We start from the raw sequence: 17339 nt of genomic DNA on the forward strand, positions 1-17339 counted from the left end.
TTTAGTGTAAATAAGCAATTTTGGGCATTCACGGTTTCACCTGGTACTTTTTTATACCAGATATTATATGCTGTGGCTGGTTAAACTCAGATTGATGGTGCTTTTGCATAATCCATGAGCACAAGTGGCGCCACTTGACCACACTCTTTTATGGTTCGGTTGTGCAGAATTTGCATGACTGAACTGAGTCCATTAGAATGAGCTTGTGCAGTTATTGTAAACTCTCCACACTGAAGTCCTTAAAAAAGGGCTTTATTAGGTCTAGTGTGTTGCATCATTGTTACTGTATTTGTCCATTCACAGCAGCTGGTACTTTACTGAACTGCAGCATGAGTGAGAGAAAGCTTGGAGTGCAGTGAGTCATTGGTAACTCTCCATGTAGAGTAATATATCCAGAATTGTTTTTATTTTTGGATCTCTTCGCTAAGAGTGTTGATCCAGTGGAGACAAGGTCATCCATAGCTCTTATCTTATTGAGGTGATTTTGGTATCAGGTGCCAGACGACACACACTGCAATTGTTGAAATGACTCAACCGAATGGGCTGAACATGTGAAAAAAATCCACTAGAGATGAGTTGTCAAGTCTGTCAGATGGCATAGTCTGTGTAAGGTCAGCTCACAGCTTGTTTATGGTACTAATAGGGAATGCATTGTATATGTTAGCTTTAATGGTGCATTAATGAGACTAAAAACACTTTTCTTTTTCCTTCCATTTTGTGTTGCTATTGGTGATGTCATGGCAAATAACCATTACAGTAAAATATTATTTAACATCTGGGCAAGGGCACATGTCTGAATAACACACTAATTTTGCTTTTGAGTATTCAGGAATGATATCTGTAAGGCTTCAATAGAAGCAACATTAAGTTTACTTAAGTTCTCTCTGTACTATCACGGCCACAGTATTCTGATCCTGCTTAAATTTTTATGGTTGCGCTTACGTTACCTACTGCAGAGGTGGAGCAGATGATGTCTTTGGGTGATGTACAAGTGTACCTGCAGGGTATTCCCTTTTGAATTTTTCTTGTTCGGTGGTAAATTCTGTGTTAAATGTGGCAGTAAATAATTTGGTTGCTATTTTTGTATCCAAGCTAACAGCAGTATAACTCATAGTAACATAACTGCACTAATGTGGGCCTGTGGTATGCTGCTTGTTTGGAGCTAACAGTGTGATACTCTCTCTTGCTCTGTCTGCATGGTGTGTATTAACTCCTGCATTGCTTTCCTGGTGGTTATTGATGCGCCTGCTATTGTGGCTTTTCTTTATTTAAAAAATACAGTTTTAAATAACATTCAGGCCTACAGTATACACACACATCAGGACTGCTCTTAAATCATCAATTTTACCAGTTACTAGTTTGTTTTAGTGATATTGTGACATTTCAGTGTAACATCTGATCACTGTGCTTTAAATGGTGCTTTTAATGCTCTGTGGGCAATGTTGGGATTACTGTTTCCTGATCAAAAACAAAATGTCACCATATCTTTGATTTTTAGATGTTTACAAAGATTATCAACAAGTCAGACCTGATGATAGTCATGTTACACAATTCCTTATTTCTTGGTATGTCTAAGTTTTCTATCATTGAAACTGTTTGCGTGGGTAAGCATCAGTCAAGCCCCTCTCAGGCATCTGCTCCTTTCTGTAAATGTGACAGCATCTGAGCAAGTCCTGTCTGAATGCACATCCTGGTCACTTTTTCATTAGAAAACTCAAGAAAAGACTTGAACTGTTAACTACCTAAAAACTGGATATTTATGCACCTTAAACATCATGGACAGCACAACAAATAAAACTTTGAGACGTCTTAATAACTTTAAAGGTGTGCATTGAAGTATTTTATTTTGAAAGTCCAGTTGCCGCTAACCAGCCAGGCTCGGCTCTGGTATGTAAATTTACTACCTGCTGGCTGGCCTGGGAATGATGTCATTCAGCTTCCTCTCCAGTGAGTCTCTTCCTGGATTTCCTTAAGAGCGGTTGTCAGCTGGACTTTAGGGTTGTGGAGTTGGAAGAGAGACTTGCCGGTGAAGCAGCTGCATGATGTTGAGGATCAGAATAGTGAGCTGGCCTGTTTGAAGATGGGGACAATGTCTGAATGGGTGTATGCTGTCACTTTAACAGGTTAATAGTTTTGTATACAATGTCTGACAGGGGCTTCACAGTCTGTCTTTGTGTGTTTGCTTACTTATATGGCTCCCTATGCTTGTGAATGCTCATTGGTTTTTATCATTCCTGTGTGTGTGTGTGTGTGTGTGTGTGTGTGTGTGTGTGTGTGTGTGTGTGTGTGTGTGTGTGTGTGTGTGTGTGTGTGTGTGTGTGTGTGTGTGTGTGTGTGTGTGTGTGTGTGTGTGTGTGTGTATTATAACCTTGTCTACCTCTGTGCCTCATTATGCATTTGTGTTTGTAGCCAATAAAGAGGAGGTGGTCCAGAAGGCCCGTCCAGTCTCCACTGATGTTGGAAGCAGCAACCCAAACTTCTCTGACCTCATGGATGAGTTTATCCAGGAGAGACTGAGGGCCAAAGGAACTTCAGTTAGTACAACACGCACGCTAATTTCAGATTGTGTCATAAGATGGAAGATACGAGCGTCACTTTCTCCTCTGTACACAGGGTCGCCGTGGCAGCAGCCCGGGAAGCCTGGAAGTTCCCAGGGATCTGCCAGAGCTCCTGGAGGCCAGTCATAGTCGTGATGGATCGCGACCCTTAGATGATCTTCGGCCTGTCGATGATCCGGGGGTTCCCTCTGAGTGGACGTCACCCGCTAGTGCCAGCGGTTCTGATGTCATCAGCTCCGACAGCCAGTCAGACTCCTTTAATGCCTTTCAGTACTCCACCTGCAAATTTGATAGTAAGGAACAAGATATGAGCAGTTTATTTATGCTGCACGGCACACATTTATCCTCTTTTTAAAACAATATTAAAGTATAAAACTGTTATCTTGAGCAAAACTTTTTATTAGTTCGTGTAAAATAGTTTTATGTTATTAAATAATCATTTTTTCTGCCAAGAGAAGCAGAAAAACACAAAATTGAGTTTCTTTTTTTTAAGGTAAATTAATCTGTAGGAGTAAGCCATCTCATCTTCTGTTTAACTTTGAAGAAGTTTTTGTGAAGTGTTTAAAAATAATGCATCACAGTTTGTCAGGCTGCTGAAATTAAAAGAGGAAAATCAACAACTGTACAGCAATGATGACTTTTCTTTCTTTTGTAGATTTTACTTTTAGCTCCGAGGCGTCTGCAGGGGGAGCTGGATCTGCAGCAGGAGGGGGAGGAGGTCGAGGCAGCTCGCTGGATCAGGACAGTCTCGGTGGGGGCGTGGCCTGTGAAGAGCAGGAGGTGGCCAGTTTGACGACACTTCACATCGACTCAGAGACGAGCAGCCTGAGCCACACTGTCACGGTTACAGGTAGGGACATAACAGACTTCAGCTCAATGCCTGCTCACCAGAACCCTTAAATACTGTGTTTTTATGCCATCTAAGGGGTTTTCCCAGTGCGTAATCTCCCAGTAGATTAAATGGGGGGGGGGGGGGGGGGGGAATATAACAAATATTCAGAAAACATCCCAAAAACTGTGAGAATTTACTCTAATAAAGATAAAAGAAGTTGAAATAAATAACGCTTATGTAACACTGATTTAACGCTTAAATAACGTTTGTTTATTTAGGAGCCATTTGATACAGTTTATCAAATTTTTTGGTAAACGCGTTGTAAATTAGGTCTATCTGAAATGTAGGTTCTTTGCGTCGATCATGCAAGCACACACACACACACACACACAAACTAACAATGGTTATCAAGTGTTTCTATGCAAGGTTACTTTAATCTAGTAAACAAATGGTTGTGTGTAGGCTGTGTAGCCTCTTAGATTTATCAGTTAGTGTTGGTGTTTGCGATAAGCACCTATTTTGTAAACAGATCCTCGTAACACTAATGAAGGGTAAAGTAGGACTGGGCATCTAATAGAAATGTAAATTCAATTTCGGCTTCCAGTGGTTATTATAATAGAATAAGATGGAATAAAATTAATGCTTTTATCCATTATTTTTGCTGCAAAAAATTGATACAAGCATTAATAATACTGCAAAGTGTTGTTTTTTTCTTCCGTTATGAATCGAGGGCGTTCTTTTCCTTTGTAAGAGTCTAGTTTCGAAGGCTCGGCTGTCCCATTCAGGTCTCTGTCGTTTAACTTGTGGCCGCCGTGAAGTTTGCTGTTCACCAGCTCATCTCCCCGCACCTGCAGACATCCAGTGGTTGAATCTTCAGAACAGCAGTTGCCCTAACTCCCTACTGGATTTATGAATCCCTGTTAGATATTAACTAATCAAGATTACAACTTTAAATAACTAAGTGATCATGCCTTTTGTTGTAATCAAGCAGCCCTACTCTGAATAGAATATCACCTTTTTTTTTTTAAATTTAAGCCCGTTTTTTACTTTACCACCTCTCTACAGCGATGTGCATCCCTAAGAACATTTTATATGAAATTTGAGTGCAGGCTCTCATTGACCACAATGTTGAGTATCCATTTAAAATGATGTAAAAGGACCCAAACAATGATAGGCACTCTGCAAAAGAAACCCAGTCGAGTAAACCTTTTTAGAAATACTCTTGAAGGTACAAGATCAACAGATACTTTGAATGCAGTCTTTTGTTATTAATTAACAAGAACATCTATCATGTTTTCAGGATTTTTTTTTAAAAATATCACAGTGATGAGTGTCAATAAAAAGCATGAGAGTAGTATCAGAATCAGAATCAGAATGGGTTTATTGCCAGATGTTGAGGTTTACAACATTAGGAAATTGCTGCGGTGCTTCAGTGCAGACAATAAGAATTAAAGTGCTATGTAGAAAGAAAGATATGTGCATGAGATATACATGAGATATATACATGAGAATAAGAATTAAGAGTGCTACGTAGAAAGATATATACATGAGTGCAGGTGGTGATCAGTGCCAAACATGAAATGATGCAGTGACACAGCGTAGGGTCATGTGTTAGTGGCGGGGACAATCATGTGGTTATTGTTCATGTGTCCAACAGCAGAGGGGAAGAAACTGTTCTTGTGGCGAGAGGTTCTGGTGCGAATGGACCGGAGCCTCCTGCCTGAGGGGAGCAGGTCAAACAGACTGTGTCCAGGGTGAGAAGGGTCAGCTGAGATCCGAGCTGCACGCCACAATGTCCTGGAGGTGTACAGGTCCTGCAAAGATGGGAGTCTGCAGCCAATCACCTTCTCAGCAGAGCGCACAACACGCTGCAGTCTCTGTTTGTCCCTGATAGTGGCTCCAGCGTACCACACGGTGATGGAGGAGGTGAGGATGGACTCGATGATTGCAGTGTAGAATTGCATCATCGTCCGTGTTGGCAGGTTGAATTTCTTCAGCTGCCTCAGGAAGTACATCCTCTGCTGGGCTTTCTTGATGACGGAGGTGATGGTGGGCTCCCACTTCAGGTCCTGGGTGATGGTGGTACCCAGGAAGCGGAATGAGTCCACAGAGGTGATGGGGGTGTCAGTCAGGATGATGGGGGGGAGTGGGGCTGTGTGCTTCCTGAAGTCCACAATAATCTCCACTGTCTTCTGGGCATTCAGCACCAGGTTGTTGTGGCTGCACCAAGACACCAGACGTTCAACCTCCCTCCTGTAGGCAGACTCGTCCCCGTCCGAGATGAGCCCAATGACGGTGGTGTCATCTGCGAACTTGATTAGCTTGACAGACTGGTGGGTGGAGGTGCAGCAGTTGGTGTACAGGGAGAAGAGCAGAGGAGAAAGAACACAGCCCTGAGGGGAGCCGGTGCTGATGGTCCGGGAGTCCGAGACATTCTTTCCCAGCCTCACGTGCTGCTTCCTGTCCGTCAGGAAGTCAGTGATCCACCGGCAGATGGGATCAGGCACATTCATCTGGTAAAGCTTGCCTCGGAGATGGTCTGGAAGGATGGTGTTGAAGGCAGAGCTGAAGTCCACAAACAGGATCCTGGCGTAGGTTCCTGGGGAGTCCAGATGCTGCAGGATGAAGTGTAGGGCCATGTTGATGGCGTCGTCTACAGACCTGTTGGCTCTATATGCAAACTGCAGGGGGTCCAGGAGGGGGGCCGTGAGGGTCTTGAGATGGGAGAGAACTAGGCGCTCAAATGACTTCATGACCACAGATGTCAGAGCCACGGGTCTGTAGTCATTTAGTCCAGTGATCCTAGGTTTCTTGGGGACAGGGATTATGGTGGAGGACTTGAAGCAGGCAGGCACATGACATGCCTGCAGTGAGGAGTTGAAGATGCCAGAAAACACTGGGGCCAGTATAATAAAATACATAATAGCTGAAGCAAATAACATGCTTATAAATCACATTAGTGTGATCCAGAACAAAGAGAAAAATGGACTAAACTATCATAAGAAAGTATTTTTCTGATTGTCTTGGTTTTCTATGTGATCTTTAAAATGACGTTTTTTACTATCCACTTAGCACTTAGGTTTTAAGTGTCCTTCTTTGATATAAGTCAGAATAAAAACAACCTCTCAGCCTCACATTCCACCATAAAGCATGAATCTCATCCTCCCGTTGCCTTATCAGGAGTTGATGTTTTCTGTATTCTTTCCCAGGTTCGGAGAGTGCATCACCCATGCATTCACTCGGGGGCTCTCGTTCCCAGACTCCTTCTCCTGCCACTTTGACAGCAGAGCACACTGAGCACACGCATTCCCACTCCCACACCCATTTACAGCTGGACCAGAAACTCCACAACTCTGTCTTACAGACCCCCGATGACCTGGGTAATACTCAGAGGCATTCACTTTGAGATGCTTTTTCCTGTTCATACAAAGTGTAGTACTTTAATCATGTTTGTGAATATGAAATACTTTGTAGGATGACTCAGTCATGTTCTCATTGACTCATTAATTCCAGAAACGAGTGAGTTCCCCAGTGAGGACTGTAGCGTGATGGCGGGCGGCTCTCTGACCGGATGGCACGCAGATGTTGCCACGGTAATGTGGCGAAGGATGCTGGGTATCCTGGGAGATGTGAACAGCATCAAGGACCCAGAAATCCACGCTCAGGTCTTTGACTACCTGTGTGAACTTTGGCAAAACCTGGCCAAGGTGAGAATTGAGACATACAGTGAACCCGCAACTCCTGTGTCAGTGAACATGTTCTCCAATGACGAGCTTTTCTGTTTGCAGATCAGGGATAATTTGGGCATTTCTCTGGATAACCAGTCGTCTCCTCCACCCCCTGTTCTGATCCCACCCCTGAGAATCCTCACCCCTTGGCTCTTTAAGGTATGTGTGATAGAGAGGTAACAATAAGGGTTATAACATAACATGTGTTTCAGTGTTAGTTAAGCAATCTTTTCTCTTTAGGCCACCATGCTGACAGAGCGTTACAAGCAGGGGAAACTTCACGCCTACAAGCTGATTTGTAGGATCATGAAGAGACGGCAAGACGTTTCACCAAACACAGACTATCTGACACACTTCTATAACATCATGCATCAAGGACTTCTCCACCAAGACCAGGTAGAGTGGTCTCAAATTTATACTTGAACATAATATATGAACAAACAGCATATTTTATATTTTACAGATTTCTTTAATCTTGCAGCTGTTAATAAAACATTTTTTAATGTTAAATACTCAAATCCAGCTCTTTAAGCACAGAGTAAGTGCAGGAAAGCAGGGAAATGGGGAGAAAAGATAGTCATGCAGGCAAACATGCTGTGCTACTGTGAATGCACCTTTGAAGCTAAATGTTTAAAAAAAAAACCTGTATTACTTTTACAGGACATTGTGAACACCATCATCAAACACTGTAGTCCCAGGTTCTTTAGTATCGGTCTACCTGGAGCCACCATGCTGATCCTGGATTTCATCATCGCAGCTTCTAGAGTCACTGCCTGCTCATCACTCAATGTAAGAAATCCTCCCATTTGCAATGTTGGTTTCCAGCTTTACAGGAGCTGATTCTTTCATTCCTGTCCTCCTAACAAGTTTTATTTTCCAAAGGCTCCAAGAGTTGAAGCACAGATTCTTCTCGGATCTCTGGTGTGCTTTCCCAACTTTTACGGGGAGCTTCCTGCTCTCCACCCCACCACAGCTGACGTGGTACTTACCAAGTTCCCTGATGTCAAGGTACGCGAATGCTGATCATCATCTTCCACCTTACCTTATCCCTAGTATCCTCCCCTATCACAACAACTCTCTGCATGTCCTCCTTCACTACATCCATGAATCTTCTCTTAAGTCTTTTTCTTTTCCTCCTGCCTGGGAGCTCCATATTCAACTTCCTTTGTTCAGTAAATCCACTATCCCTCCTGTGCACATGTCCAAACTATCTCAACCTTAACCTTATCTCCAGCCTGAGCTGTCCTTCTAATGTATGTAAATGTAGTTTATGGAATATTTTCAGTAGCAGTGTATTTAGGTGGCTGAAATTATTCTTCACCAGAGGCTCCCCTTGTTTGGATAATAGGGAATTATAGCCATCCTAGCAGTTACAACTGCACAGAAAATTCTTCTTTTTTAATCTTGCAGCATCCTTTCTGCAAATGATATGCAGCGCAGCCTGGTTCAGTGTATTCACAGTGGATAAACTGTTCATCATACCTCATATGCACTTCTCTGGGAGAGTATTACAATACACCGCAATAAAATATTGAGAAAATAATTTTTTTTTTTTTAAAAGAAATTACTTTAATCTTCCTGTAAGTTCGGGGAAAAGCAGGACAATACAGTTAAACTGACAGGTCTGAAAATGTGTTAGTTTTTTTTTTTTTTTTCCAACTCACACATCAAAAGCTCAAAAAGTTTATCTACATTGTTTGTAATCCAGGTCAGTTCAAACATCGACTGTCCATAGGGGATCTCGAAAGCAAACTAATAGGCTAATGTCTCATCAACCATTCTTGTTTGAGCTAAGGGCGATGGGAGTGATGTTGTTATTGTTGTTGGTGCCATGTAAACTGCTAATGCCATGCGTGGCAGCGCCTCAGGCTCACTCACTGCTTTCTTATGTGGCAGAAGCTTGTTTTGAATCACTAAGCGGTCATTAACACTGACCAGAGGGACAAGACCAGGGAGTGTGTGAACGTGTCTGGGGTGTGTGTTGACCTGTTTAAACTGTGACTATGTGTCCATATTTAGTCCAGCATATCTGTCTACGATATGCATTAACACCACACGGTGTAGTTCCTTGAATCTGTTTCCTGTTTGTCTGACTGGGAACTATTAAGCTTGTCCTCATTTTCTGACATATAAATAGTGTTGAAATGATGGATGCTCATATCAAACATTGCCAAATAATGAGGTTAGCTTAAAGGGAGGGGGAAATTAACTAAAATGGCTTGTTTCAGATACTGGACAAACTCAAGGACTACATCGAGGCCTTGTGTAAGATGGAGAAGGATTATTTTGAACAGTGAATCATGCAAAGCTACTCTAATAGGTCCATTTTAAGGATGCAGTCTGTTTATTATTTATTATACACACCTTTAAGGGCTACTCAATTATGGCAAAAATCATAATCCCAATTATTATCATCATCAGTATTTTGATCTGAGTTCTGTAACAAGACTTTTTATATTAATGCCTATAATAACAATACTAGTGGTCAGCTGATATATTGCTATTGAAAACTCATGTGCTGTATGTTTTTGTTTTTTTGTTGTTTTCTTTTTTTAAGGAGCATATCGTCAAAACCATCCTGACCTCTGCCAGGGATGAACCCTCTGCTCCTGCTAGGTAAAGGGTTTATAAAGTTTATTTATTTATTTTATTTATTTATTTATTTTTTACAGTGTTGCGCAGGTGCCCCAGGTTACCTAAAGTTATCATTTGTTAATAAATTCCTTAAGTATGTAACCACATCTGTTTGTGCTCACCGTTGGCGAGTATTTCTTTATTTTATGCTGGTTCCTGTGTGTAAAATTAATATATGCAGTGATTCCGATAAACTGCATTTATACAGGGAGTGCAGAATTATTAGGCAAATGAGTATTTTGTCCACATCATCCTCTTCATGCATGTTGTCTTACTCCAAGCTGTATAGGCTCGAAAGCCTACTACCAATTAAGCATATTAGGTGATGTGCATCTCTGTAATGAGAAGGGGTGTGGTCTAATGACATCAACACCCTATATTAGGTGTGCATAATTATTAGGCAACGTCCTTTCCTTTGGCAAAATGGGTCAAAAGAAGGACTTGACAGGCTCAGAAAAGTCAAAAACAGTGAGCTATCTTGCAGAGGGATGCAGCAGTCTCAAAATTGCAAAGCTTCTGAAGCGTGATCATCGAACAATCAAGCGTTTCATTCAAAATAGTCAACAGGGTCGCAAGAAGCGTGTGGAAAAACCAAGGCGCAAAATAACTGCCCATGAACTGAGAAAAGTCAAGCGTGCAGCTGCCAAGATGCCACTTGCCACCAGTTTGGCCATATTTCAGAGCTGCAACATCACTGGAGTGCCCAAAAGCACAAGGTGTGCAATACTCAGAGACATGGCCAAGGTAAGAAAGCTGAAAGACGACCACCACTGAACAAGACACACAAGCTGAAACGTCAAGACTGGGCCAAGAAATATCTCAAGACTGATTTTTCTAAGGTTTTATGGACTGATGAAATGAGAGTGAGTCTTGATGGGCCAGATGGATGGGCCCGTGGCTGGATTGGTAAAGGGCAGAGAGCTCCAGTCCGACTCAGACGCCAGCAAGGTGGAGGTGGAGTACTGGTTTGGGCTGGTATCATCAAAGATGAGCTTGTGGGGCCATTTCGGGTCGAGGATGGAGTCAAGCTCAACTCCCAGTCCTACTGCCAGTTTCTGGAAGACACCTTCTTCAAGCAGTGGTACAGGAAGAAGTCTGCATCCTTCAAGAAAAACATGATTTTCATGCAGGACAATGCTCCATCACACACGTCCAAGTACTCCACAGCGTGGCTGGCAAGAAAGGGTATAAAAGAAGAAAAACTAATGACATGGCCTCCTCGTTCACCTGATCTGAACCCCATTGAGAACCTGTGGTCCATCATCAAATGTGAGATTTACAAGGAGGGAAAACAGTACACCTCTCTGAACAGTGTCTGGGAGGCTGTGGTTGCTGCTGCACGCAATGTTGATGGTGAACAGATCAAAACACTGACAGAATCCATGGATGGCAGGCTTTTGAGTGTCCTTGCAAAGAAAGGTGGCTATATTGGTCGCTGATTTGTTTTTGTTTTGTTTTTGAATGTCAGAAATGTATATTTGTGAATGTGGAGATGTTATATTGGTTTCACTGATAGAAATAAATAATGTAAATGGGTATATATTTGTTTTTTGTTAAGTTGCCTAATAATTATGCACAGTAATAGTCACCTGCACACACAGATATCCCCCTAAAATAGCTAAAACTAAAAACAAACTAAAAACTACTTCCAAAAACATTCAGCTTTGATATTAATGAGTTTTTTGGGTTCATTGAGAACATGGTTGTTGTTCAATAATAACATTATTCCTCAAAAATACAACTTGCCTAATAATTCTGCACTCCCTGTAGAGGCCTTTATTGCAAAACTGCTTGCTCACACTGTGCTGTTTTTTGTTAGGTGTGTGGCTTTGTGCAGTCTGGGGATATGGCTGTGTGAGGAGCTGGCCCACGGGACTCAACATCCACAGATTAAAGATGCTCTCAATGTGATCTGTGTTACCTTGAAGGTCAGTTACACCTCAGTACATCTATAAATGGCAATTAAGTTCTGTTCAGCTGGACTTCCAAAAAGCAACCTAAATTTTATATTTGAACTGTGACTCATTAAGACTGAAATGTCAGACCAGTCTGATCGCATTATGAGTTGTGTTATAGTTGTCTGTTCTCACACTTTGTCCCCATTGACCATGGATCTCTCAGTTTCTGACTGTGGTCCAGTGAAATAAGACCAAAGCAGTGACTCTGATTCAAAGGCATAGCAGACTGGCCGCATGTTGCACAGATCTGCTCAACACACTAGTGCCAAAACATCTGCTCCTTTTCAGGCTGAAAGTCTATCATACTGTTTCCATGAGGCAAGCCATGGTATAGTGCAGACCACTTACATAGACAAATAAATTTAATGTAGTGTATGAGAGAACGTACGTCTGTTCTTTATCCTTTTCTTTCTTTTTTTTTAAGACAGACACATTTTCAATGATCCCTTCTCTACATCTGAATGTGAATCCTATTTAATACTTTGTGAACCCTGAAAATGATTGGCTGCAGCCGGATTGCCAATCCAAACTATAGAACTGGTATCTTTGTTGATATATTCCTGTTGTTGTTAAGATAGCCTTTGATAGGAAACTCCTATGTAAAATCCTGTAAAATGTGTCGGTTATAAAAATTAAAGGGTCGCTGTCATCATGCCTCTCACTCCTCTCTGTTCTATACCCTTCCCACTAGACAAGTATGGATACATGAGTGTACTTCATTAAAGAGAATAAAAATTAGCAACAAAGACACATAAACATAGAGACCAGTTAGCGAGGCCCTGGTGAGAATGTGTATTCCCATGGAGGTTGTTGGCAGTCGCTGTGAGATGATTGCAAAGAGGTTGCAAACTAGTGGCTGAGTGGCAATAAAACTGCAATGGAAACTAGAAATTAAGTACCTTCGCTTTCAAAGTAAAAATGTGTCTTACCACTGCAACGGACACGTTTCAAGAGAAGCAACACTTTTTTTTTGCCAACTGTGGATGCAGGGATCTCTATTCCTCCATGACTGTTTCTTTATCAGTTGATTTTAAGGTAGCCATGTTAACCTGTGCAAGATTTTTTTTCAGTCTGATTAAAATTCACTGTAGATCTTCACTAAATAAGGTAATCGTTTTGACATTGACAGAATTATCTAACTTTTAAGAATTGGCGGAAGTTGATTTCTGATGTAAACAAACATCGCTTTCTGGGTTTTTTCTTTAGTGTCACCTTGCTGTGTGCCACAGATTTCAATTTCTCCCTTCTTACTTACTTTTGTGACTTCACGAGAAGGTTAACACATGCACCTCTAATGAGCCTTAAGACTCCTTTTACTCGACATCTAAAAATAGTTCTGGGTATTCTAATTTATTAGAATCAGGGGAATTTATTTGGGGCGATCGTGGCTCAAGAGTTGGGCGTTCGTCTTGTAATCGGAAGGTTGCCGGTTCGAGCCCCGGCTCCGACAGTCTCGGTAGTTGTGTCCTTGGGCAAGACACTTCACCCGTTGCCTACTGTTGGTGGTCAGAGGGCCCGGTGGCGCCAGTGTCTGGCAGCCTCGCCTCTGTCAGTGTGCCCCAGGGCAGCTGTGGCTACAATGTAGCTTGCCATCACCAGTGTGTGAATGGGTGGATGACTGAATATAGTGTAAAGCTTTTTGGGTTCCTTAAGGGACTAAGTAAAGCACTATACAAATAAAAGGTTATAATGCATTTTTGTCCAATGCCAGAAACATGCATACCACAGCTTTAAATTCAGAGTTATAGATAAGGTAAGCAGACCAAAGTATAGAGTTAATACTGGAGGATTAGATGGAGGGTGTGTTTAACATGTTGTCCTTTGAGCAGCCAAAGTACGATGGAAAACGCTGTTGGAGATGAGTGTTGGTGAAATTTCCGTAGTGGGCTTAGTGTGTTTCAGACTGGGAGGCCTGTGGATCACAATAATACGGCCCAACATTTACTGTCATCTAAAGCCAAACACACACACTCACACACACACACATACCTTTTCCACCTTGGAATCCCTTGCTCGTGTATCGGCAGCCAACGACCCATCACTCACTCACACACACACACACACACTCACACACTCACACACTCACACACACACTCACACTCGCATTCACTCACTCCTGGGAGCAAACCCTGGACTGTCAATATGTTTGGTCCTTCTTCAGATAGGAGACTAATCCAGAGGGAATGCTGCAAGCTGTGTCTCTCGCACACACACACTATTGCATGTATACACACATCTTGTCCACTTTTGAATCTCTTGCCTTCATACCAGCAGCCAGTAGCTCCAGCCATTGGCTTTGTGACACACACACACACACACACACACACACAAAGCTTGAGGGATTGTCATATTTCCATGCTCTTCCTGCTGTTCTCTTTGCCTTTCATCTGTAAGCATTTTTTGCCTTGTCGTCCGTGATCCTCATTACAGCCCGACTAATCTGTAAATTCTCTTTCTCTGTACTTATTATGCTGTAAACACCTTGTTAACCTTAAACAAGTATAGCAAATACTATCTGTGGGATTTCAGCACGGATAACTGATGTGTTAGTTGTGACAGATAAGATATGATACCTGCCAGTATTAATTTGAACAGTGCCAATATGTGAAGGAGAATGTGTGTTTTTAGACTGGCAGGCAACTCAAAGAGAAGCTTTAGAGATAATAAAAATAGATGATTTATTATATGATATTTAGACTAATAATTTACTGACTTCATATCATTTTTTTATATTTTATATTTTTGTTGACTAATTTAAGCCAAAGTTTTAATAGCTTAGAAAAAATGCGCAAGCTACTTGTTTAATCCTTCTAACGGTCCTGTGGAACCATTCATCCTCTTTCCTGGACATGTTCACTTCCTAGAGAGAAGGTTCAAAATAATTTGGCCTGAAATAGGATTTGGTATTAACAAGCAACCTCATTATGGCTTTGTGAAATACAAGACGTGCCAGTGACAGATGTTTGATAACTGATACAGATGGATTTTGCTAAAAATGAATGTGTGTATGAATTTAACCCAGACCGGTGAATTAACATCAATGTTTTTTCTCCTCTGTCCCTCAGTACCCCAATAAGAGTGTAGCGCTGGTGGCGTCAGACATCCTGCACCTTCTGATCAGTTACGTTGATCATCTGCAGAAATTCCCACCCGACACTCCAAAGAAGATCGTAGAGGTGAGACATAAAATACAGAGAACATTTGAGCAACATTAATATTTTAATATTTCTGAATATTGGTTAAGACCGCTATTGCTTTGCTATAACATCGTAATGACTGAAGTCATGCTGTGTAAAGCCAAGGCCTCACAGTGCTGGTAGACATTAACAAATTTTTTATAGAGGTTTTAAAAACTGTGGCTGAGGGATTTATGCTCATTTTAATCTTACTCTCTTCTTTCAGATTTTGATTGCCACCATCACATACTTGCTGCCTACTACTGAGTCTTCACCTCATGAACTGGATAAAAGGGTAAGCTGCTCACATTCACTTAACAACACTTTTTTAAAAACTCGCTGGATTGTTAGTTTTTAAAAATTGTACTTGTGTGTTGCAGCTGGTAGTTTCCCTCCTGTTGTGTCTGTTGGATTGGGTGATGGCACTGCCTCCAAAGACTCTTCTTCAGCCTGTGCAAACACGAAGCCCCCCAGAGAGGGACCAGCCTACCAAAACGCTCCTCAGCTGTATTTATAAGGTATATGCTTGTGTTTATATTCACTGTCATATGCAGTAGCGGTTTTAGATACGGGCGACACGGGCGGTATCGTGGTGGGGGGGGCGGCATCACGGGCCTCTGCAAAAAAAAATAAAAATAAAAATAAAATGCTCGTACTCATGCTGCTCCAACGTCAGCCAGCGCATATTGGGAATGGTACAGGCACCGATCGGTTTTCTATCGCCCATTTGCTGGGAGTAAGGACACCCTTCGTTTGCGAGGTGCGCCTGCTGCTTGCGGCGCAGAGAGGAGAGGGCGGGGGATTTTCTGACCGGCTGGAGCAGCATCTAATAACCAACTCGCAAAGTAAACAAAATAAAAACAAACCAACAAACACGAAAACACCAGACATCATGATACAGACTTATAATTTGCTCGGTGCACCTTCTCGCTGCTGAAGTCGAAGTAAACTTTATTGTCATCTCCGCTACATACAGTCCAGTACATAGAGAGACGAAACGACGAGGCTCCAGTTACAGCAGTGCAAGTAAACAAACAATATATATAAGAAGAGTAAGAAAATAAATATACACTTTAGGACTGGGGGTAAAGGGATCAATAACAATTTAAAATTTACAAATAGGCTAGGACCGCCACTGCATATATGTCAGTATTAGGCCAGTTTGGCTCAACTGGAGCTGTAAACGATACACAAATGAATCCACTCATCTGCTTTTTTCTTTTAAAAATGTGTCCAGGTATTACATGGCTGTGTGTATGGGGCACAGTCTTTCAGCAATCCCAAGTATTTCCCGCTGCAACTGTCGGACCTGTTGAGTCCAGACTACGACCCGTTCTTGCCTTTAGAGAACCTCCGAGAACCAGAACCGCTACACAGTCCGGACTCTGAGCGATCCAGCAAACTGCAGCCAGTCACCGAAGGTAATGCATCAAGCAGTGGAAATGCACTGCTCCGCGGTTAACACCTATTACGTTTCTGTTTTTTCCTCTTGTCGCTTTAATAATCCATGCAATGTGGTGCGTTGGTCCAGATGCATATAGAAAATCTTTACACTATGACACCAAGGTCTCTGCAAAACTTTTGGTTTAGTCTTTACATGTGTACACACCTGTCTGCATCTGTGTCGGAGTATATATCATCTCCTGCTGTGGTTCACTAGGACTCTGTCTAGTTTAATGACTGGAGTAGCCCGAAAGGCCATGCTTCTCTCCTCCTGTCTTCTCTCGTCTAACCACTAATCTTCACTTACACAATTCCGTTTTTTATTCTTTTAATATCCTAAGACTATTTTCTGCTAATGTTCCTCTCACTTCTATTACATTCTGCTGGCTTCATTTATCATTTATTTTTGCTTCCCTTTGCCTTGTCTGCCTCTTTTAGAGCACCCTACGAGGTTCAGGGAGTCATTGAAAATCTGGTCAATACATATCTGTACTCTGTGCACAGCCTGTCAATAAGGAGTTGCCGTAAAGCGTGCGCGCGTGTGTGTTTCACAGTGTGTGTGTAATGATGTTGATTAACCAGGATCGGCTGGCAGCACAATGTGTGATGGCATTGGCTTCTTCTCAGCATGGTGCAAACTATGTACGAGCTGAAAGTGTGCTTGTACTTTCTCCTAGTTTCTACAGTGATTCCTTAAGTTAACTTGTAAACTAAAGAACAAGTCAGAGTACCCTTCACACTTTTTCTGTCACTGTGAAACTCCAGGTTTAACACTTTTGTTGTTTATTTTATCGGTGGATGCTACTCGCCTCTCTGCAGTAACACTCCAGTCCAATCAGCCCTACAGAAGGCTGCAATGCAGAAGAATTACTTTGCTAAACCTCTGCTAAAAGATAATGAGAGAAAATTAGTTTATTTTTATTCAATCAGCGCACATTAATCAGAGAGTAAACAGTAGATATAAAGCCTGCTGTGTGTGTAATGAATAGAGACTGAAGAGGGTCAGCCAA

The 17339-nt window shown here is 42.0% G+C and overlaps 1 protein-coding gene across 5 annotated transcripts in view; it reads left to right on the forward strand.

The window, feature by feature from the left end:
* Nucleotides 1–17339, forward strand: part of ralgapa1 (Ral GTPase activating protein catalytic subunit alpha 1) — an 85422-nt gene that overhangs the window by 20579 nt on the left and 47504 nt on the right. For all 5 annotated transcript variants that reach the window (XM_085258063.1, XM_085258064.1, XM_085258066.1 and 2 more), the window contains 15 exons: nt 2410–2534; nt 2614–2851; nt 3214–3408; nt 6600–6770; nt 6904–7097; nt 7179–7277; nt 7359–7514; nt 7779–7907; nt 8001–8126; nt 9676–9734; nt 11572–11680; nt 14776–14886; nt 15113–15181; nt 15267–15404; nt 16124–16307. In XM_085258063.1, the coding sequence (XP_085114189.1) occupies nt 2410–2534; nt 2614–2851; nt 3214–3408; nt 6600–6770; nt 6904–7097; nt 7179–7277; nt 7359–7514; nt 7779–7907; nt 8001–8126; nt 9676–9734; nt 11572–11680; nt 14776–14886; nt 15113–15181; nt 15267–15404; nt 16124–16307 (2103 nt within the window). The remainder of the gene's footprint in view (nt 1–2409; nt 2535–2613; nt 2852–3213; nt 3409–6599; nt 6771–6903; nt 7098–7178; nt 7278–7358; nt 7515–7778; nt 7908–8000; nt 8127–9675; nt 9735–11571; nt 11681–14775; nt 14887–15112; nt 15182–15266; nt 15405–16123; nt 16308–17339) is intronic.

Source organism: Mchenga conophoros, linkage group LG19 (genome assembly GCF_057382185.1).
Source record: "Mchenga conophoros isolate Kocher_MC1m ecotype Shallow Benthic linkage group LG19, M_conophoros_male_GT1.1, whole genome shotgun sequence".
NCBI classification, from domain to species: Eukaryota; Metazoa; Chordata; class Actinopteri; order Cichliformes; family Cichlidae; genus Mchenga; species Mchenga conophoros.